The sequence below is a fragment of the Galleria mellonella genome, unplaced genomic scaffold (assembly GCF_026898425.1).
Source record: "Galleria mellonella isolate WM207_F2 unplaced genomic scaffold, CSIRO_AGI_GalMel_v1 utg213, whole genome shotgun sequence".
Classification (NCBI taxonomy): domain Eukaryota; kingdom Metazoa; phylum Arthropoda; class Insecta; order Lepidoptera; family Pyralidae; genus Galleria; species Galleria mellonella.
In genome coordinates, this window is record NW_026442039.1 from 2,597,011 (window position 1) to 2,622,006 (window position 24,996).

The following is a 24,996-nucleotide window of genomic DNA, read 5'->3' on the forward strand; positions in this document are numbered from 1 at the left end:
GATAAACCGCGGGATATAACTAGTATAAAACTAAGTTATTTAGATACTAATAAGATACCTAGTTATATCAATAAAAATTATCATCATCAATCATCCCTATATGAATATAATTTACTTAGGTAGTTTCTACTTTTAACGAAGCATATCATCCTCATACATTATTATTGTTATTATACATTAATAATACTTCAATAAATACATATAAGTTAAATAGGTTACTCTAAAAATAAATATAAATAATTTTATTCTGGGATTTAGGCCAATATAGCAACGGCAATAATTTAAAGAAGAATTAGCTAATAATATTTAAACAAATTACAGCCTCCGACACTGTGTTAATTAACACCCGCAAGCGATTCCCACTCGTTAAAACCAGTAAACATAATACGTATCATCTAAAAAATGGCATACGTAACTTCCAAATTATTACCCATAGAGGTAAGGCGAAACGAAAAGTCAAAAACTCGTTCGTCGGTGAATTCTCTCGGACCCAGCTACTGACTACTGTGCACTCACTTGGGTAGTTGGGTTAAAAGAAGGGTCAGGTAAAGCGGAGCAGCAACGCGGGGGAAAGAGATAACAATACAACCTGCGCGCACGCAGCCGCAGCTGAGTTCAGTAGTGAAGTGAAATACTGGCGCGAGTCACCGAGTAAGCAAGAGGGCGACCGATTAAGCTTTCCAGTTTGTGTTCCGACCCAACAGCAGCTGGTGTGTTTTGTGCTGCCGGGTCGCCGTTGCCACTCGTTTACTGCAATCGTTTGATCACATATTATGACATCGACAATAATATCATGACGTTAATCGTCGACCGTTTAAATTAAATATAGAATTTTACGCAAGGCTGTGTTTGTAGTGTTGTGTTTAAAGACAAAGTGCGTTACAAACAATTTTAAGAAACCGAAGGCGCTGTTAACTAACTGTTAAGTTTAAAAAGGTAAGTTGTGTCACAAAATCTCAGTGGGATGAATCGAGACGCGCTTAACTCATATCGACGAAGCGAGGAATGCTGTTTGACAGCATACATGTGCGGGAACAAAAGCCTATACTATAAAGCAACTCATTTCTTTTACATTTCATCCACTTTCTTGGGAATGAAACATATTTAGTATAATGTTTAAAGTACATGAATGTACAGTGACCGGCACCACAATATTTTTATCCATTATCACAATGTGCCAGAGCAAACTTTCTCACAGGTAGCGACTTTGTTCCCGTTTTACCTGGTTTACGATCGCATTCAATGGAGAAGGGACGCTAGTCTCCCGGACAAACAATATTTGAATAGAATGAACAAAGCAATACGATGTTCAACTGTGATTTAACACGACTTTGAATAAATAAATACCACGTTATTTAATATGCATAAGCAAGCAGGTAGTACGAAATATATACAAAGTGCTGTATCAATGAATTAACTCTAAATTGTACTGCTTATTCAATGTTTTAGTAAATAGTACGTAATATGATTTCACGGTCCACAGTCCTCTATTGAAGATGATTCCGCCAAGGACACGTTAAATAATGGAGAAAAAATAATTTGCCGACTAAGAGTCAAGCCGGATATGACCAAGCATTCAATTTTAATAATTTAGATTGTCTATAAGTAATAATTTCCTCATTCATTCAATTGTATCGATTTGACTGGTGTTATTTACTGCAATCACCACCGGACATGATCAGTACATTAACTAACTAGTCTACTCACTTACATAATAGTCGCAAGTCATTATTTTTACCTAAAGGTTAATGTAATTGCTGTGAACAATAGCCGGGTAATTAAAATAACATAAATGATCAAAATTAGAAAATGAATTAATAAAATGATATAAAATATATGATATTTTACATAAACGTGAGTAATAAACAAGTAAAATAACGTTAAAAGCAATACTGTATGCGTAATGGGTACACATTTGAATTTAAAATAGGGACATGTAAAGCATATACAGAATATTATTGGTTTCCTAGTAAGCAAAGTGTGAGAGCATTCTTGGCCAAACAAAAATTGTATGTATTAACTGGTCATAGTCAATGAATTCTGGTCACGGAGCGTGCTTCACGCCACCTGCATCTATGATCTCGGGGCGCCTGGCGATAACCTATATGAGAGTTCATCATTATATTAACATTTGAAATGTAATTTGTCGATAATACATATACTATATTCCAAATATCATAACAACTTGAAATATTGTATGTTAGAAGAGTCAAATTATGTGATGATAAGAAAAATAGACTCTAAAATTTATGATAAACAATCAATTTTATATACTTTAAAAAAATCTTAAAAACTGTAATTTTCATTCGAAGCTTTCCAAAGACTGATAAAAATGCACTATGGTATGTACTGTAGGTATGCTAACATAAAAATTATTATTTTACATATAATAGTTTCAATTTAACTGTTGTTAACACATTCTGAAAGATCCTAATTTATAATTAACACTGATTACCATGCTAGATTATAGTATTACGTACACATACAAGATCAATTAGCCCGCATGACTGTTTGTATACAAAGGCGTGTTTGTTTTTAATACACATCTAATATAACAAATTTTTAAAGCTAATTAGTGTTGACAAACAGCATGATTATAAAAAAATTGATAGAGAATATATAAACCTTATAATCATTTGAAACACAATCTAAACCGCGTCGTAACTGCACAGTTCAGAGCGCATTTCCGTACCACACATATTGGCTTACTGGTAACGAAAACTTGTCATAGGTACTCGTGTACGGATATGACAAATACTAATTCTTATCTATCAGTGACGCACCCACAATTTCCAATAGTTATGAATAGCTAATTCGAAAATAATCACAGTTATTAAGATATTTAGTTTAGCAGAAAACAATAGTCCAGTAAAAAATACAAATTTGAATATAGCAACTCGTAATAATACTAGATGAGGAACTCGCAACAAACAGTTCGTGAGCTCGACGTCCTAATTATAAAATAGGTTTAGAAATACAAATTTATAAATGTAATTCAAAAGAAGAATAATACTCGTAAACTAATAATTCTAATTACGTATATTGTAACTAATAAATAAATTATGAAACATGTAACATTTAAATTGCAACAATAAAAAAGAAAACAAATTAATGAATTAAACATCTCACGAGGAAAAACTTCGGGTTTTTTTTTATTTACAATTAATTGAATTAAACATCATTACGCACGAGGTGTTAAATGATTAATGATTTAACCATTGAAGCGAAAAGATTTCTTGCAAGTCGGACAAACGTGATCCGAAACACGTAAATTACGACAGAGGCATCTAGACGGTTACTTGCAATGCGCAAATCTCAAGACAGTTCAACTGGACCGAAACATTTCATGTTATTAGACACGCTTTTACGTCGATGAAAGCCAATAGAGTCATGAGTAGGATCGATATCGGGAGAAAATTCCATTCCCACGAGCAGGTTGCTGTGCTGGTATCGTCTCAGACGCACCAAGCCGATGACTCGCTATCATCTGCTGTAATTAGTGTCCATTCAACGTCGAGTCGTCGACGCGTGCCGACCGACATAAATAATTGACACTGGCTGGTAACTTGTTAATATTCATTCCTTAGAGATAAACATATTGAGTTGTTTGATATTATTATCTTATATAGAAAAACTGATGGTAATAATGTTCCATACAAAAGGTTCATGAACGGAGTCTGACGTTAGCGTCTGTGGTTGCGCCTGTCATAAACGATAGAATGCACACCGCGCTGCGTTCCTTCCACTACTCCATTATCGGTCAAAGCGTTGACAAACAATGTTCACCTCAACATGCCCTCATTTTGGGGGTCCTCGGTAGACAGTAAGAAATAATTACAAAACACTGATACAATACAGACAGGTGCTATTAAGAGGCCAGGTGTACCAATTAAAGCAACCGTGTTACGTGTAATTAGAGTTGTAGATTTATGTATAGTATTCCTTCCTTTGTTATAAACAAGTCTAACGAGTCCCTCTCCAAGACTAATCGATCATCAAGATTGCGATGCCTGAAGCCGGCAGTGTCGTTGTCGCCGTAGAAACTGGTTTCCGCATAAAATTCGCGTTGCCATGCGATGCACCAGCACAGGGTCGGGGGAAGTAAAGCAGCGAAGGGGACAGTGGGGGGATGGGGGGAGTTCAAAACGCAGGAGGCGCACGAGCAACGATCGGTCGACGACCCGCTACATGCCCTGCGCCAGCGCAACATTCGTCTTTACGACTAATTCTAACATGATTACGAGATTACGTTAGCAAATTTTAAAATCTTTTAATACCAAAGCATATTATGAATAAAAATGAAGTGTCCATCACTAGCTTCAATAGTAAATCTTACTAGTACCCATAATAATCAAAGTAAGCGTAGACTAGGTTTATTACAATATTAAAATAAATTGGAACTTTTATAAGGCGATAACGTTAAAAGGTTTAGCGCCATCTTCGTCATCGTTCTGTAATATTTCAACATAATCTACGTGTTTTATATCCATCACTTATAAAAGATTCACTTCAAATTCCTATCGTTGAAAAAGAGTCCTTCCTTCGTGACGAAATACACAGATAATAAATTTCAATTACATATTAATTTCTCACGTCTATAGGTCGGCCTAATAACGCACGGGAGTCACGGGACACGTGACATAGCGTAGGAACGGGATCAAGAAGTTGCCAAGGCTGGATCTATTTGTCGTATATACTCTACTTGCCTATTTGTAGATACGTAACGTAAACCGCACAAGTAATGTAAGACCACATGCGGGCATGTAGGGTCTGAATTATGTACCAATGTCATATTATTCCATACTTAAAAATAATATCTTATTTATTGTTTTTAAAATTAGTTATAGATAAAAATCTTAAATGTGGAATTTAAAACATTTACGACAAAAGTAGTTAATGATACTCACTACCTCATCGAGAATTTTAGTCATAAGTATATATTTACTAGTAGTGCCTCTTATTTATGGTGGCCGCAAATTTGAGCCTTTAAATACATAAAAAGCCCATTGCCATTAGGATTCTTTACACGTGAGTGATTAGTCACTCTAAAGTTAGCTATTAAGAGAAAATGTTAGTTTATAAAAAGAGACGGACCCAAATGCCTAATGCGGGGCGTGGGCGAGGTAGCCGCATCGTTAAATTATGTGTGAGGTCATTGATTGAGACCCTGGCAATGAGTACCTGCGTCTATTCTGGTTTGGTTCTCGACTAACGGTTCAATCACGATGTATTACGAAAAGTCAAAAAACTTCCGATACATACAAAGTGAAGTTATCGGTGACACTGTCGTGTCACTAATCAGCATTCACATGAAAATGAAGCCATCAAACCAAACGAGGAATCGACACAGCTGTTAAACACATTGCTCAGATCGAAACAGTAATAAAGTTTACCGTTTACGTTCTAATTTAGTTTTGGTTGCGTATGGCACTCGTCATGGCGGTGCTTTCATTTATTTATAGTAAACCCATGCAGTCTATTGTTATCACTCGAATCACATGGTTATTATGGTTGGTGGTGTTAAAAGATTTGTTGTATTATTTTAGCGCTGAAATAATTTAAATAATGTTCTAAATAATTATTATCTAGATAATCACGACTCAAAGAAAAAAATCCTCATTGTTTGTGATATAAACCGTGATTTATTTTCTTATTTCATTTGAAAAATAAATGAAATTTATAGTGCTTAATAATTCTTTTTTGTTACAGACAAAACAGTTACTAATCCAGGATGGCGGTGTTTGGCATGGCCTCCGCGGTAGCGGGCTTCATCAAAGTCCGCTACCTTATCGACAAAGCTGTGATTGACAACATGGTGTTTAGGATGCATTATCGCATCACATCTGCCATATTATTCTTGTGCTGCATACTTGTGACGGCCAATAACCTTATAGGTGAGTACATAGTACTGTTTAATATTCTTTATGGTAATAAGGAATTACTGCTACATAAACGCTTCAAATTAGACTTACAAGACGAGACTTTAGTGATAACTTTAGTTGTTCAAAGTGGTCACATGAACAATCATTTCAGTTTAAGCAAGTTTAGGTACGCCTGATAGCAAGTAATTATGACAGTCTATAAGAGCTTGAAATACCAAGAGAACGCCTTTTTTTTTAAATTACTGTATTGTGTATTAGATATGTTCATGTTTATAGGAACTTATATGTACCTACTTTCTAGATAAATAATCAATGTATTTTGTTTGTATAAAGTTATTTAAAATTTTAACTCATTATTCAGTTTCTGTTTAATATTGCTCGACAGATAACATTGTTCCATATCCGGGGGTAAAAACAAAGAATAATTACAATTTTAGTTCTTGTAAACAAGTCTATTTAAATCAAGAATATGTACTTTTATAAGTATCATATATACATTCTATGACACAAATCACTTCAGAGATTTTCAACAAGTAAAAAAAAAACAAAGTTTAAATATCCATAAGTATTTTGTCCGTCAATATTACAGTTACTTTGCCGTTCAATAGTCATAATGTTTTGCATAACATTAACCTTTAAAGTTTACTGCCAGTACTTGTTCTTTAATAGACCACAATATTTTAAAATGTTAAGTAAGAGCAAATACCCCATAAACCGGTATTTTATTTAAATATAATTATTGTGAAAGTATCTACAGTTGAATCTTAGTGAAAGTCCATAAAAACGTATCTCTAATTACACAACAGAAGCTCCATTCATCTCATATTCTAATAACATGACCTACTAAACCTATGGACCACATAGTACGAGCCGTGTCAAGAGAACAGTTTGTCCAGACAGCGCCGTAAACTGCGTAAAGTGAGTCATTTTCAGGTCATCGTTCAGGAAACCCCGTGTAGACAACTGTTACATTGCCAAATTCAGACGTGATAAATATTTTCGCAAATAAACATTGTAATGTACGTGATGTGACTGGAAGTAACAAAAAGTAAATGTGGTACAAATAACTGTAAAAGGTATTTAAAAAAACTTAAATGTGTATACAGTAGATAGATAAATTATTTGTGTCTCAAGCGATGTAACAAGTAGAAAAAAAAAAACAATTATGTCAATTTTTAAGTCTAAAGGGCTTTAACTTCCCTATTGTTAACACACTAATTTTGTCAAGAATGACGCAGATATTTATTTAACGAAAAAAAAAATCAGATCATTAATATCAAATTAGAAATTGCACTTAGATTACGTATATAAGTGTGTGCATACGGGCATAAGCTTTATTAAAGTAATAACTATACTACTCATTGTGATTAGTGCTCGTTACCACTTAAGAGCGAGTTATATTGCCTACAATCATAAATGAAAGACGTACCTACATCACAAATTGAATACTTCAAGTGGCAGTGGAATAAAATAAATCTTCATAATATCGTTTTTGTCCGTTATCACTCAGCCCTTATTTACGACAATAAACATGCTGATTGAGAGCCACTTATATACGGTATAGTCAAAGGTTAAAGTATTTTTTTCTAGCTCTATTTAATTCTCAATTCAAGAGGCTGGCCTTAAGGTCTAACTAATATTAAACATATAAAAGTATTTGTAAAAATATTTTAATGTTGTTACTTAACCACGCTTAAATGGCTAAACGGATTAGAGCATTTGGTACTAGTAGGTCATGTACACATAGCCTTATACCTATACTGACGTACGCGAACAAAGCCGCTGGAAACAACTAGTAATAAATAATGAATTTTGTATAAAATTGTAAAAAATATGAAATTTTAAACTGACAATATTTTCAATAAAAAAAAACAATTCAATATATTTATTAATAAGTTAAAATATATTATTTGAATCGATTTAAATTGATTACATTTTATTATACAATAACCAATTAACCTAATTATGGTAGGTATATTACAATGAGAGACCTCTCCTTTGAGAGAATAGATACGTATGTATTGTATGTTAAGATACATTCCCACGCCATTTCTAAATGAGTAAACGTATTATTATGATAAGCAAGAATAATATTACAAGAACACCTACACTTTTGCTTTTTTTTTTTTTGACTGGTGTCTTCGTTATTAAAATAAAACGGAGATTTTCAGTTAGTATGTATATTTTTTTTACAATATGTTACGAAATATATACTTAGTTAAAAACAGAACTGATTTTAACAATTTGTATTTTATCGCTTTTTTTTTTGCGCAGCAATATCTATCAGTCTATTTTATTTATTAATTAGATGTTATTTTACGGAAGTCCATATCACTGGTTAGATGATTAGAATTACTTTGTATTAAATGTTTATAGTCGCATGCACGCTATTGATAACTGAATCAAACAAAGTACATCATTTTAAACATTCAGCCAGTTTTAATCTATCATTCAAATTTATGGAAATAAAAAAAATAGGGTTGCCTAATTTTAACGAATCTCTGCTATTTTATATGTGTATACATACATAATTAAAGATTGCGTCCCAAAAAAAAAAATAGACTTCAATTGTGAAAAAACCAATTATGTATTTTGATTTAAAAACTGGTGGAAACCCGTTTTTGATAAAATTTCTATGGGACTAAACTAAGTATATTCTTTCAGATAAAAAAAAGAAATTTCCAAATCGCTTTAAATAATCATAAAAAAAAATACAACAGAATTGAGAACCCCCTTCTTTTTGAAATCGGTTCAAAAACATTAATCTTTACTAATATCATAAACATGAAAGCGAGTTTGCTTATTTTTTTTATACCTTTTAACGGCTTAATAAATCAATATAAAATAAGATACACACATACTATATAGGACGGTGAAAGATATGGGCTATTTTTTATCCTAGTTTGTTAATATATCCAGAGGGGCTACCATGAAATATTTTCCGAAATTTCGGGGACGAACGAAACAGAAATTTGATGTTAAAATTATATAATACATGCCATTTAAAATTATTAAAAATGTTAAAATATCGTTCCTCTGAACTATTAGGATAGGATTTAGGATAAACGAAATGTTAAGCTCCATTTACTGGGTCGATATCGGTACGAACAAAAACATGAAATCGAGCCCAAAAAAATCGGAATTTTATTTCATGGTAGACCACCTGGTCACACAAACAAAGTCGTGGGTAAAAACTTGAATTGTGTAACTAGTGTCGTTTTAATCACGTTCCAATCAGCATCTTGTGAGTGGGCTTGGAAAGCTAAGTCAGCAACAGCGATAACAAACACCGTTCGTGCCATATGCGACAATTACATACACCTCAGGTGCAAGTAATCATAACAACTGGAAATGCATACGATAAGCGAGACGCTATATGTACCGATCATGTGAACTGTGAAAGCTAATACAACAGATACGTGATTAGTTAACGAGAGCAAATAAAAGAATAATCTTTCTTCTAAATTAAAAGGAAAATAAGTAAATAGAAAAGAATTGATTTTTTTGTAATGGACAAAGTCACAAAATTGAAACTGATTTCAAAAATCTTTTAGCTATAGAAAGTTACATTATCAACAAATAATATAGGCTGCATTTTATCTAAAACAAAACCGTGCAAATCCGGGGCGGGTTACCAGTAATACATATATTATACTAGTATATATAGATGTTCGTTTACGGTTAATCTATGAAACTACTTAACCGAAGATTTAATGAAATTTTATAAATATATGTATTGTTTGCCCCAACTTAAGACATGGGAAAAAAATTTTACCTGATAAGAAAAAATGGACCAGGTGTGTGGTAAAACGGGGCAAGCAATTTTTGTTGGATTAACTAGTTCAATATAAATCTCCAAGCCTTACAACATTTTGTAATTTATATGTAATATGATATATTCAGATGTAATATACCCAATGTAATATCTCCCATATTGAGTAATCGGGTTTCGAATGAAGAAAACCGCAGAATCACATTCTTATCGTGCATATATAGATGCTTGCGCCGTCCATTTTCATAACTAGCCTTACAAATGCATAATTGCCCACCAATCCTGAAGGCTCTTGGCTTTCCCCTCAGGTGAAATACGAGTTTATTTTGATTTCAAATTATCTAATCACTTATTATTTTGATTTAATTTCGAAAAGAAAGATATCTTCAATTGTCGTGTACATATGTTTTTGTGCGTTACATATTACCTTACTCTAGTTTGAATAGATTTGGATACAACTTTATATTCAATTTATTTCCATATGGTTTACTCCCGTATTGCTCCTATATAAATGGTAATAGTTGCTTTTTATAGAAAATTTAATTATTTATAATAATGATTCTTAAATTACGATTATCACAGCTTACTTATACATAATTATTACATAGGTACAGCAATACTGTGATATCTAATATGATTGTTATTTTTTCTACGGTAGAATACGCTTTACGCAAATATGTTAAAGTGTTTTGGGAATTTAGCAAATTTACAATTTATTTAATATAGGTATATTTTATGTATGAAATCATATTTAAATTCACTATCCACCATAAAGAAACAACTTTTTTATGGAGCATTGTATAGGTAATATATATTATTGAAAGTAGAAATTATTATCATCTCTTAATGTAGTTTCCTACTTGGAAAAGTCAACATTATATATAGAATAATGGATACGATGAATATGACAAAAAATTTGAGCCTTTCATACTGTTAATGTACATTTTAGCTATCAATTTAATAGGTTCTACATATTTGTAATTTTTCGAACTATGTCTCTGTATAAAATGTTCAATTTCCCTGATTAGATTCTCTCTTAAAAGAAACTTTGATTTTATCCTATGTACATTTGCATCCATGAATAAAATGTGGCCATATAGAAGCGGTTATAGGTACATTACAAAAGAGCATGTTGCAATTCGGATGAGCAATAATAAAAATAGAAACAATATAACACAATATATGATATTGTGTGTATAATAAACACAATATGTATACCATAAAGATGACAATATGATAGAATTTATATACGTCAGTTTACCCTGACCCACAAAAGAGTTGTAACAAGTATTTTGTACTGGTATTACCTACATCGATTGGCTAGTTCTTATCGTATATTGTTACCAGTTATTAACTTCTACGTAACTACAATTACTACAAATAGAACAACCAACATCTCAGCATTTAGATAAATAAATATGCTCACGATTGTAACACTTATTATTTTTTTAATTGGTTTTTTTGTTGTCTCCACCAATTCTCAATTTCTATCAGACATTCAAAGGTTGATTGAAAATCCTTTTTGTGGAATAAGATGCAAAAGTATCTTCTTCCGCCTGTACAACGGATTATGTTTTAAAGCACTTTTTGCTTTGATGCCTACAGCCAACTTTCATCATCGGTAGGGAATCCATACTCAATCTTTAGAACCAGAATGGTCACTCAAAGTGCGGTTTCAGAGGAGCTTCCTCCCGTGAACACTCAGGTTGTGGAATGATCTTCTTGCCGAAGCTTTCCCTAAAGATTACTGCATGCATTTATTAGAGAAATTAAGGGGCATAGATACTTTCCAATAGTTTAGGAATATCCAACTAAATGAATGTCTTATTGTCTACAGCCGTATCCTTTACCATAATAAATTATCAAATTCCAATTAGATACTAGTATAATATCAATAGTTTCCTAACGTGTACAACGGAAATATTATGAACTTAGATTCCTAGATTAGAAGTGAAAAAATATCTTTTCTATTTTATGGTTCCTAGTAACACTCAAAACTACTCTCAAAAAGATCCTTTGTACAACAAGTTATGAGTGTCTATGTACAAGTACATATACTTGGATAGCAGAGCTCTCAAGAATTGAATTGTGATTTGGAATATCAAAACGTAAGACACGTACTACAGCTATCTTAAGACAATTCCCACCAACAATCATATCTAAGACCTTATATACACTCATTTAATAAGCACTGCACGATAAGAGGTTATTAAACGTTATATTGTGCTTTAAGTATGATAAATAAAGGTGTTAACTATCTTAAGTACCCATTATTGAGCAATTAGAGTACACGCGACAACAACCAAAAACACACCTGAACTATTTTGTATGATTCATAACATAACGGTGTACGCGAATGTCAATTTTCTAAGTATTCTTTGTTTCACACATTATATACCTTTGTTCCATACATTTAAATAGTGTTGCTTTAAGAAAAACAAATGTTTTAATCTTATCATGTTGTGGAAATTGGTGAATGGTGTCTACCATTCAGGCATCAGACTCAGCATATAATAAAACGTCTTTTTGCAACCATTTTACTTTAATCGCAAACTATAGAATAGTGACGTGCATAGACAAAATGACAATATAATAATATTGTCTTTGGATACTCTTTGTAATTAAAGACCATTTTGCTTTGTAAAAAATATAACTTCAATTATAAACATCCAAAGCGTGACGAGACTATTTATAGATGCATGGAACTGATAATATTGGAATTTAAAAAAGCATCATCATATGTCTATAAATTACTTAATATAATTTTATGAAGCAAAATAGTAGCTGTAGTAATATAAAGATTCTGTAAAAAAAATTTTGTAACGTAATCGTGTAACATAGTCATAAAAAATTCAGAGTAATTGAGACCTCCTTCTTTTGTTTCTTAAAACAGATGTTAACAATTGCTTAAGTATTACTGAATGTGCTTAAGTATTACTTTTGTTTTAAAATATAGTCTTTAATAAATAAACATTGTTATCGGATCTGTTCGGATGTATTCTAGGACGAGTGCCAGTACCCTTCTTATCTTTTGACATAGTCGGTCACTCCTCACATTGTGGCGCAGAATGACCACTTTGTATGTGGTTCAGGGTTGGTCAGCCTAACAATGGATACTGTTAACGTTATGTACCCACGTGAATGAAATCTATATAAGCGCTTTTAATGATAAAAGTGTAAAGAAATTTTGTCAACTATTGAATAATTCAGAATTTGCAATTTGACGCAATGTTATATCAAGTACAGGTTATAAATATTTCTGCTGATGCTGGTGATTATTGGCATTTAGTAAAATTTGGAATTCATCTTCATAAGAAATCTTTTGTACCAATTTCTCAGATTTGTGTGTGTTTAAAACTCGTGGAAGATAATACAAATGTTTTCTAACTTATTAGGAGATATTTAATAAAAGAGTAGATATGACACTAATGTTTATTATGTCATTAGTATTATATTTACTTTTATTTATCACACAACATCATTTAGTGTCAAACTAGCATATACTAATTCAGTTAAATATATAATATGGTAGGACATTACACATTTATGGTCGATTAAAATTGTATTAGTCATGATTGTCTAATATATTGCTAAGTAATAAAAAATATTTGTTATTATTTCATTATTATTTGGGATTCAATTTTCCCATATTCCTTATAGTGCATAATTATACTATAGTTAAATTCAATGTCAATATAAGTATTAAAAATAAGTCTCAGATATATTTTTAATGACCCATAAGAAACGTATATTTATACACACAAACATTGACAAATGTGGTTTTATATAATAACAGTCTGATTTATCAGAACTAAGTCGAAATAAACAGGAAAAGGAAAATTTATTCATACATATCACAAAAAATCAACTTTTAATTAATAATTAAACAATTTCAAAGAGATGGAGGTTTTCAATTCGTTTGATTTTTTTTTTACACGATTACGTGGCTAATTCTGAGCCGATTATCACAATTCTTTTTACAATCATAACTCATAACTCTATCAGTTCTAAACCGATTTGGAGGGGGGAAAGAGATTGTTAGTAATGGAGACTGAGAATCCTATTGCTAGCAATATACCCAACCAGGTCGACCTCCTCGCGGTTCTGGAAACTATCATGGTTAATTTCTGATGAATTCATCATGATGGGCTAACTGGCCTGTTTTCATTCTCATCTGTCACCCTTCACTGGTGCTCCGCCAGCGTATCCCGTTAGCACAGGCGGGGTTACCATACCATTTTCATCCATCAAAAAAAAAAACGAATTGGATAATTATTTTTTATCTGAACCAAACTGTAAGTATACCCTATACTTACAGTTTGGTCCCATAGAAATTTATCAAAATCCGTTCAGTAGTTTAGTAGTTATTTGTAAAAATATCCAAATAGGTTACTTCAGTGTCCGTTTACCATCAAATAGGCTGTATGCTTATTTGCCACTTTTGTGATATAAGAAAAATATTACAATTATGAGAATCTAGATGGCAAGAAAGAGAAATCTTTTAAATAGTATAGTATATTATAATAATATTCGTCAAATAAGAAAAAAATGCTTAGTATGAACAAAGGTTAGATGTGTATACACATGCTGTGTTTATTAAAGCAAATTAAGCCCTCCCAACGTCAAGGCGATTACTATCACGGCCACCGATTGTCAGGTGGGGGCCAGTGCAGCATCACGACATATTAGCGCATCCGCCGACAGTTGCAATGTCGAGGCCGGGAATAGCGTGTATAAAAATAATGTTGGTAAACATAAAAATAGTCTCCTTTACAGTAGTAACGGTTTGATTTCGTAACAACTCCAGTGAACAGTTCATTAACGAAGTGTGTTGTGTAATATTTTTTTCACGTGGCGTAGTACTTTAGATTCTCACTACCTATTTCCTGATGCTTAGCTGCTACTTTTTAGGATTGAGATTATTTCACTTTTAGCTCAAATTACTACCATTAAGTGTAAGTGATACCCACTAATTCAATTTGTATGGTCCCTTTGTTATCCTCTATGACCTCGAATGTATTTTACAGTATGGCGACATGAAGCAAGTAGAAAAGGAGGAACAAAGTCTCACCAGAGGGAGACTTTGTACAAAAGACGATTACTTGGGTACCTCTGTCCCACTCGTGTTTCAACCGTAAAGCAGTTGTGTTTGCATGGCTGTGTTTCGGTTTGAAGGGTGGAATATGGCGTGAATTTACAGGGTACAGATGAATAACACCTAAGTCCTCAGGAATGGCAACGCATGGGGGGGGGGGGGTATCACGGGCGAAACAGTATACTCTGTTATGTCCACGGTACTGCTCATGTCTATAGTCGACGGTTACCACTTTCCATCAGGTGGGCTGTTAGCTTGTTTGCCATTCTGAGTTGTATAAAAAAAAAGTAGAAAATCATTTTAAAATTAACTAAATCTGTATTTAAAAAGTGTTGTAGTTCAGGATTCTATCTTGAAATACAAGTATAATGAATTGTCTGACTAGATTGTCACTTGTACTGAATTTCAGGAAATCCTTTTTAACGGATCCCTCCTAAATACAATAATACTTACGTAATTAAGGTCTATGCATACCTAAGTATAATTTTAAACTTCCAGTTTTAACAGTTTTATATAATGCGTTATTAGATTATTGAGACAGTAGACCAGTTAATATGCTTACGAGTATTATGATTTTTCAATCATTCTTATAAAACACTTCAAGTTTCTAAAACCACCCGTTCAAGATATGCATTCTGTCAGTATTCGAGTTTTATTAACAGAGGATTTCTTTTTTCCAGGCGATCCAATAAGCTGCATCAACGACAGCGCCATACCCGGCCACGTGCTCAATACCTATTGCTGGGTGACGTACACCTTCACGCTACCCAATTCCGACTCAAAGACTGTAGCCCACCCGGGTCTAGGCAACGATTACGAGCAAGACAAGCGCATACACTCATACTATCAATGGGTTCCGTTCATGTTATTCTTCCAGGTCAGTACACTATTTAATATTAAAATTTTTTCCTTGGTCTTCTAAACATTTGTATGATATCTTCACGTCAGTTCTTTGTAACATAGGTAAAGAGAATGTCATGCGCCTTTATCGTAAAGTCACCGCACCAGATTTATATATTATCTCCCTTATCTATAAAAAACTAAAAGCTACAACAAACCTATTTTATTAACTATTAAATTAAAAATTTAGTACAAAAAGACAAAACCCTATGATAAGTAAAATAGGTTTATTAGAGATTCGACATTTTTATGAATAAAGGGGCATATATTACTATTATTTATACTGGTTATTATTTTTGTATAAACAAATTCTGTAGTCTTTACTGATACTAAAAGAAACAAATACATATTTCATTTATATTTTATATCAGTATAAGCGAAACATTTCATGTCACTCAACATTTATTTATGGACAAAAGTAAGACACAGTAAAAGGTTTACTTAAGATATTAATAGTTGTAGTGAAGGTTACACAAAAAGAACTTAAATTACAATATAAAACCTTGGCCTACAAAGTAATGAGATCAAGAAAAGACAATAACATTTTTTAAGCTCTAATGACATTTAACTCTTCTATCAACACCTTAACATTTTTGATAAAAAGTAATGTGTAGTACGAGATAACATATAAATATGTAAAAACGTGTGACGATATTTGAATTTCAATTATTTTTTCAATCATCTTTACGCCAGACACTCTACAGGATAGGCAGGAAGAATCGATTGCAATGACCTATAGACTAAAATATTTGCTGTTTACTAAAACAGATAATTGGATTTGTAGCAAATTATGCAACATATAGAACACTTTATATCCCAAGAATATAAAGTTGTGGGACATTTTACAACAAAGTTAGAATGTTTATTTAATATATGCATTGTTCAACACATCATGCTTACTATTAGAAATCAATAATCTTTTGGACTTTCTGTTGAATACGCTGCCGAGATGTGAAGTCAGCCATGAAACGTAATTCCAAACTCAAATTTTGTTCGTGCGATCATAATTATCGATATTAAATATGAACACAATGAAAAACTACCATTCTGAAATCAAGCCTGTTCGTAGACGGGGTTGTATCTCATTTGTGAAATATCTTTACAAAAGTGTTCAACAAAAACGTAAACCATGAACAGAAAATTATATTAAAAAATTAGAAACAAATTAGAATCTTTTCAATAGGATTTATTTTATGATTTCAACATCAAATTCGCATTTTATTTATTCGGCTCCTAAATTTCAAGTAGATAGAGAGTTTAGATAGTTTTCGAAATTATTTCGTCCCGAGAAAAGAAACTAAGACCAAATTTAGGAGAAGCCTCTGAACGACTCCATTGCAGCTACAGAGAGGAATATGATGTACCTATTTGCATACATGATGTAATGTTCAATTAGCGGAGTTGACAATTTCTTCAAACCTTGCATCTAGATAATATGCAGACAGTATCGTCTGTCTAGAAATTTGCATTCGCTCACGCACGCAAATCCCACGCTTAATATTCAGAAGATTATTACATTTATATATGTATAGACAAAAGAAACTGAACTCAAAGTAACTGACAATAACACATTGTCAAATAGCAGGCACAAATCTGAATATTTGCATTTCAAATTCGTTTCTTAGGTAATGTGCTTGTGAAGAAAAATATCCAAAGATTCCCATAACAACGAGAGATAATAAATTAGGTAGACGAACTACGTGGCATAGCATAGTTCATTACATATTTTATTTTATAACTCAAATAAGTTAATCTATCAAACTGTCTATTAAACTTAATAAATTACAATACTTAATTTACTAATTTGTTACAGGGTGTATTGTTCTATACTCCCCATTGGATATGGAAGAATTGGGAGGAGGGCAAGGTTCGCATGATCTCTGATGGTATGCGAGGAACAGCCGCCAACATCGCCGATGACAGAAACAGTCGTCAGGTAAACATTCGTAGAACATGACTAAGTCCCAAAGACCCGACTATAACTTAGTGACAGTTAAAATTTGGTACCAAACTATAAAATGTAAATAGAATACTTTTCATCAGAATTTACATGTAAGGAATCGCAGGTTACCGCTACTATAATATTTAACAATATAAATCTTGTCAAATAATCAAAATATTTGAATACAATTATGGTTATTTCATCCATTTTAGCTCACTTCTTGAATAAGGTCCCTATCTAATTTCAAACAATTGAGATATGAGACGATTAATTAAACAAGGCGAGCGTCCCTAATAAGATGAATTAAACGGAGCATGCGACACTTGATAACAGTACATTCAAAGGTCATAATTATAGAATATTCATCGAACGACTTCCATGCTTGTTTGTTTACAAAATAAAATTGCATATTGATGAGAAACTCGCTCACGTAATGAACGTGTCGCCGCACTGTAATTTCATGTCTTTATTGACGTAATGTTCGTTTCTGAGCTATTTAATTATTTTTATGGTATAGGTAAACAAGTAACACAGATAAAACTCGAACTAAAACATAGAACCACGTAGTTTTATAATAAAATAACAACAATTGTTCGCGAATACAGTCAAGCCACAAAAGAATGCTCTTAAAAGGCAATAAACAAAAATTGATGGAGCAGATGTAGAACGAGCATTTGCCGCCTCGATTTAATTACATCTTAATATTACATGCAAATGTTCCTGGCGAATATACCCTGATTTTTTTTTGTTTCAGAATCGTCTAGTGCAGTATTTAATGGATACCCTGCATATGCATAACGCTTACTCGTTTGGATATTTCTTTTGTGAAGTACTGAATTTCATCAATGTGGTACGTATAAGCTTTTAAGCAATCGCTAATTTGTTGCCAGATAAATAGACAGAGAAATAATTTAATTGAATGACTAAACTACACGTAACAAAAATAAATCAATCAATCGTGCATAAAAGCAAAGACAAGCAATAAAAGTGAAATCGTGAGTGTCGAAGTAACACAAAGATGTTGTTACTAAAAGGAATCAAAACCACTATAAATCTGTCACTCGATTTTCTCGTCCTTGTTCTCGTTGTTTTATTTGCAGTAGAAGATTGTAAATATCTTAAAATACTTTAATGATGTTTGGTGGAAAGTTATATACTTTATAATGTTACTTCCATTCCTAGTAAAATCCTACATAATTATAGATTTATTGTTTAAATCTTATATCTTATAATTTTCAGGTTGGCAATATATTTTTCCTGGATACTTTCCTCGGTGGCGCCTTTCTGACTTATGGTACAGACGTCGTCAGGTTTTCCAACAAAAATCAAGAAGACCGTACTGACCCTATGGTATGTTTAATCGTCAACAAAAATTTGATAAATTGCTACTTATTACTATTAAAGGAAATACATGGATAGTGCATTTTAAAAATTATTTCGAATAGGACGCTTACTTCCTGGAGTTTAATCCCTCTAACATTTATGGATATTTATATTATACATATGAAAGTAGACATTCTGCTTGGCTTTCATGGCTAAAGAACTGAATTTATATTAGTAGTTTTTTTATATCGATATATTAAATCCAGAAAAAGAACATAGTCTAAGTAGTCATAGTCTAGTATACGTTTTTTTTTATCAAATCAATTCATTGTTTATCGACCTAAAAATATTATTATCGACCTATCGATAAAAAAGAAAGAGTTCTTTATACTTAGCGCAAGATGTGACATCTTGCGCAGTTAAACAGTTTATGCAAAATTAATTCTTGTATGTGTAAACCAGATGAAAACATTGTTATATTTTGTATATTGCATTTTTCAGATCGAAGTATTTCCAAGAGTAACCAAATGCACGTTCCACAAATATGGTGCGTCGGGAACAATTCAAAAACACGACGCTCTCTGCGTTCTAGCATTAAACATTCTTAACGAGAAGATCTTCATCTTCCTGTGGTTTTGGTAAGTAAATTTTGTACTATATTTTATATTTATTTTTATATTCTATTAATAAATTATACATATTGACATTTATCTAGAGAAACAATTCCATAATATTCACATCCTGCAGTATTACAAATATGACTGATTATTTGATTGCAATTATTTTATTTAATTCCGCTAACGTTAGTATGTGTATGACTGCTAACACATGAAGGTTAACAGTGGTGGACTACCTTTTATATTAGTCAATAAACTTCGACTGCCATTTTTCCCGTATCGTTCAGCGCCCAAAATGCGAATTTTGTATTTTAGATGTCGTTCGGTTAACACTAGGCTTCAAGCAAATTAATAATTTGCCTTAGGATGTTCGTTTAAAGGTGCAACAACGTGTCCCAAAACACGCGTGAACAAAATGGTAGTCGAAGATTGATGGCAAATATGAAAGGTTGTGGAACTTCTGGTAGTAAAAGTGGTGATCAATCTTTGAGTGTTGGTAGTCACACAAATACTAATGTTAGCAGAATTAAACAAAATATTTCTAATCTAATAACCGCTAAAATGTATTTTTGCAATATAACACTTGTTTTAATAAAATATTTACAAATATGAATTACAGTATAAAATAAAAACAATGTTAGTCCGGATATGGTCATGTTCCGCCGATTATGGGTTGATTGACAAAGAATTAAACTTTTTCATATTTATAATTCATATTATTATAAAGAGAAACGATTTAACTGTTTTTTTTTGTTTGTAATAAACAAACTCAAAAACTACTCAACCAATTTTAAAAACTCTTCTAACCTAAAGAAAGCTACATTATTAGCTAATAACATAGGCTATATACTATTTTCGAAAGTTCTATCTACCCATACCAAGCCGGGCCGGTTCTCTAATTTATAATAGATAGGATAATTATAGTATTATTATAATTGACAAAATAATATATTTTAAATTGTTAACACTAAGTTAGTGCAATGAAATGCATTGAACATTTCAGGTTCATAATCTTAGCTGTGGTGTCCGGCCTAGTTCTTGTATATTCGGCAGCCATGATATTCATGCCAAGGACTCGTGAGACAATTCTGAAGCGGCGGTTCCGTTTCGGCACACCAAAAGGCGTCGAGGCTCTAGTTAGAAAGACCCAGGTTAGTCAATTTCAATTTCAAAAGTCATTAGCATTAAGAGGCGATCCGATAAAATAGTGGCATCTTATTCACTCTGCTGTACATGATTTCAGAATATTATTGCCTATATTATATACAGGTAAAATAGGTTTTAATAGTCGTCGCAAAGAACAAACATAAAAATAGGCAGACAACGGCAACGTTGCAATTGTCACCTCTCATTCCAATGAACACACAATTTTTTCATATACAAAAGTCGAAAAAAGTAGTTATAAAAAGTTTAAATGTAATCGTCCTCATTTTAATAAACCATTAACGCCCCAATTTTGGATACTTATTAAAAAAAAGATATTAGCCAAAACTTATAGATTTTTTCTTTTACTTCTACATTGGCGTGTTGTCCCTTACAACATTCAGAATATGTAAAAGAAGTATGGACACACACGCAGAATATTACCTGTCTATAACGAATAAATTATAGTTTATAATGAATAAGTTATAGTAGTTACTATGATCTAACTCATTTCCTGTTTTATCTTTCTAGATCGGAGACTTCTTACTCCTGCATCTACTCGGTCAGAATATGTCTCTACGAGTATTCGGGGAAGTGTTAGATGAATTGTCGAGACGGCTCCACCTCGGCTCCAACGCCCCTTCAGCACCATCCACCCTCGAAATGGCGCCAATATACCCGGACATCGGCAAATTCCCCAAGGAGACCGAAACGTAAACAGTATAAATCTAATGGGAGTGCAGGTGAGCACAATAGGGATGGCCGATTATGGGGAATATTTCACTATCAAGTACATAGGATCTAATCTAAAATCCATATTTCTTTTATCCTACACTTCATTAAATATGAACACCCAGTTTAAATTTTTTACCCAAGACTTTATCTTGAGTAAAAAAAATGTAAACTGGGTAAACTTTTATTAGTGTATAGGATCTAATCTAATACCTATATTTCTTTTATCCTAATCTTCATTAAATATGAACATCCAGTTTAAATTTTTTACCCAAGACTATCTTGAGTAAAAAAAAATGTAAACTGGGTAAACCTTTGTTTTAGATGTTTGTCTGCAAATAAATATGAAATCTTTTTAAAAGTTATCTGGCAACATTGTTTCTATGATCCTATATTGCAAACAATTAATGATAATGTTCAAATTATATGATCATAATATGTGATATATAATTTGGACATATAAATTACATCGTGTAATAATCCCCTATGACTGTATTTTTTAACAAATGATTATGTCAAGTGTTGACGAAACGTGGCTATACTGAATATGCGGAAAAAGCGAATAGACAGACAAGTTTTAATTTTGATAGAACGGAATAGGTTGATGTGCTCATACCTTAGTAAGGATAACAACAAACAAACACAATGAACACTGGTGCATTTTTAAATGGATTTTTTGTATACAATGAAATCTCAAATGGACTGAAACGTGTAACAAAAAAATTACAAATCTCAATGTATGTAGGTATTCTTCTATTAAATACGCTAAGATTTAAGATCAAACGAAGATTACTCCTACATGAATCATTTATGACATTCCTTATTAATGTTAATTAACCAAAAGTGTTATTAGTATAATGATATACTAGCCAATTTGCCTTTTATTACGCTTCAGTTTTGTATTAAGTTTTTTTGGTGTAATGTGGATGAAAGTAAAAATGAGGTTATTCCGTGGTAAATTGTACGTACGTAAATGAAAGTTAACAAAAGAAATCACGATAGAATTTAAATTGTATTCTAAATTATTTTTAAAATCGGTTAAGACTGTTGTTTCAGGTTTAATATTTGTTACTAAAATAAGGAGCGATCGGTTGCCAGGTTGCATAAATTGTGTACAATTAGATATAAGTATAAATATTTAGTTTAGCATGAAGTATCGTATGCTGTGAAATCATGTCTTATATATAATATTATTTTACTCGAATTATGAAGTGAATAGTTAAATAGTTCTTTACACTAAGTATTCATAATTTTTTTAACTCAATTTACAATAATTATTTAGTATATACAATACAAAATACAGTAATCAATATATTAAGATTTATCCGTTTATAAAAGACATTTTATGACTTCATAGTGTTTAGAAGAGTTCAGCATGTTGTATATTACTTTACAATTAAGTTTATTAAAGCGGTTTACATGACAATAATCGTAACAGTGAATGTGTTAGTGTAATTTAATTATATCTTCTATGATCACTGTACTGGACACTTTTGGACAGCAAAAAAAAAAAACTAATGAAATGGCGTTCAAGTACAAACTGATACATCATAATAAAATAGCATTATATCACTGTTGCTTTCGCTTTATTTTATATCGCATTGCTTATAACTGAACATTACTATATAGTATGTTAGATTACGTTGCAAAAAGCTTTTCTCGCATTGTATAATTATTAAATTAAATTAACTCAAGGTATTGTGCCATTATAATTATCTCAATGCATTTCGATTGCATAATTTTATGTTTTTTTTTTTTTTCTATCATATGCCGTATTTAAGCAGAATTGGAGAGAAACATTTTTTAGATTTAAGTTTTATTCAGTCACATTAGCCATATTCTTTATGTTAGGACGTGGCAATTAGCAGGACTTCCTAAAATCGACACAAAATGATTTCCTATTAGAATAATAAAGAGATTTCATATATTTTAACATGCAGTATGCCTGTGACTATATGTGTTAAGTAAGAATATTATTGTTGTATTAAAGTGCAACTGACTAAGCCCATATATAATATAAAAAAAAAGATCAAGACGATATTTTGTAATGAAACATCGTGTGATGTGAAATAAGACATAATGGATGGACTTGATTATGTGGTTTTGATCCAAGTCTTCCATTGAATATTTTTTTATCATTCCATATATTGTAAAATTAGGAAGACTGTAGACTATTGAAGAGTGTACATGTATAACTCTTATTGAATTATTTAGTTTAGTTTTTTAATAAAAAAAAGACAAAAAAATATTACTCGTTTTATTTATATAATTAAAATATATAAGTTGGAATATCAACTAGCACGTAGGAAATAACAATACCCATTTATTCGTTAAGGAATGGAGATTAAGACTTATCAAAAATAAACATTAGTTTACTACTGTGATATTTCTTATTAGTATCGTTTTTTTTGTTAAACTATCGGCCGATATATCTAAATTTAGAAGACAATTACTAGTTCACTATTTATCTATTTATTTAGTTCACTATGTAACGCAATCATATATCTTCGACAATTACAGTACAATAAATACGAATAGCTTTATTGAAAGGAATTTTTTGGTCCTTACTGCTAATGCTTCAATAAAATCTTTCAACAGGGATAAATAGAACAGTTTTATAAGTTTATATTGTATTAACACACATAGCGAAACCATGGACAAGCCATCATTGTAAGTCAGGATCAATGGCAACCACACCGTCATAATGAGCAGTGAGGCCTATAAAAGTTCTGCATGAAAAGTAAGATTATCTCAACAATGTCTTAAAAAATTTAAACAGTAAGCAAATAAAATCTAAAAAATCTTCAATTCCTATATGAAGATACATACACTCAAGTAAGCAGAGAGGACGGAGTGCCATAAAATTATTTAGACATTGATATAACTATAGGCTTATTCAAATGGAACTCAACTGGACGGTATCACAGAAAAACTTTGGCGAGGACCAATAAAATATGTATATTATACAAGTGATATAACTATATTCTTAAATAATACTAGTAAATCGTATAGAGAACCATTTGTAATTTATTTGAGTTAGGAGTAATGGTGCTTTCTACTTACCTGATTGTAAATCACAGCAGGTCTTGAAAATTAGCAATACCAGAGAAGTTACCGACGAGTTGCAGTTCTTTTAAGAAAATTAGGCACGTTTGCCAGAGTAAGACTTTGTACAAAAGTCGTAGTGCTTGGGTACCTCTATCCCATTCGTTTTCAATCGTGAAGTAGTTATGTTTGCATGGCTGTGTTTCGGTTTGAAGGGTGGGATATAACAGTAAATTAACAAGATACAGAGGAATAACACCCAAGTCCTCAGGAATGGCAACGCATGGGGGTATCATGGGCGAAACAGTATACTGTTATGTCCATGGTACTGCACCTGTCTATAGGCGATGGTTACCACTTTCCATCAGGTGGGCCGTCAGTTTATTTGCTATTCTATGTTGTGTAAAAAAAAAAGTTTTTTAAAGGTTCCTATGTCCAATTTATTCGGAAACGCTGCTGTATGTAGATGCTGTCCTTGTTCCATATGCGTCAGGAAATGTCACGTGAAATATGGATACAATAATAACATATTGCAACCCAGAATT

The 24,996-nt window shown here is 32.0% G+C and overlaps 2 protein-coding genes across 7 annotated transcripts in view; one reads left to right on the top strand and one right to left on the bottom strand.

The window, feature by feature from the left end:
- Positions 1-24,996, bottom strand: part of LOC113511893 (dedicator of cytokinesis protein 3) — an 85,849-nt gene that overhangs the window by 50,805 nt on the left and 10,048 nt on the right. The window lies entirely within an intron of this gene.
- LOC113511698 (innexin inx3) lies at positions 620-23,162 on the top strand. Its single transcript, XM_026895396.3, has 9 exons — positions 620-936; positions 5,710-5,894; positions 15,430-15,626; positions 17,463-17,585; positions 18,346-18,441; positions 18,831-18,941; positions 19,416-19,552; positions 20,535-20,682; positions 21,206-23,162. The coding sequence occupies exons 2-9, from the start codon at positions 5,732-5,734 to the stop codon at positions 21,389-21,391; spliced, it is 1,161 nt and encodes a 386-aa protein (XP_026751197.1). The 5' UTR covers positions 620-936; positions 5,710-5,731; the 3' UTR covers positions 21,392-23,162.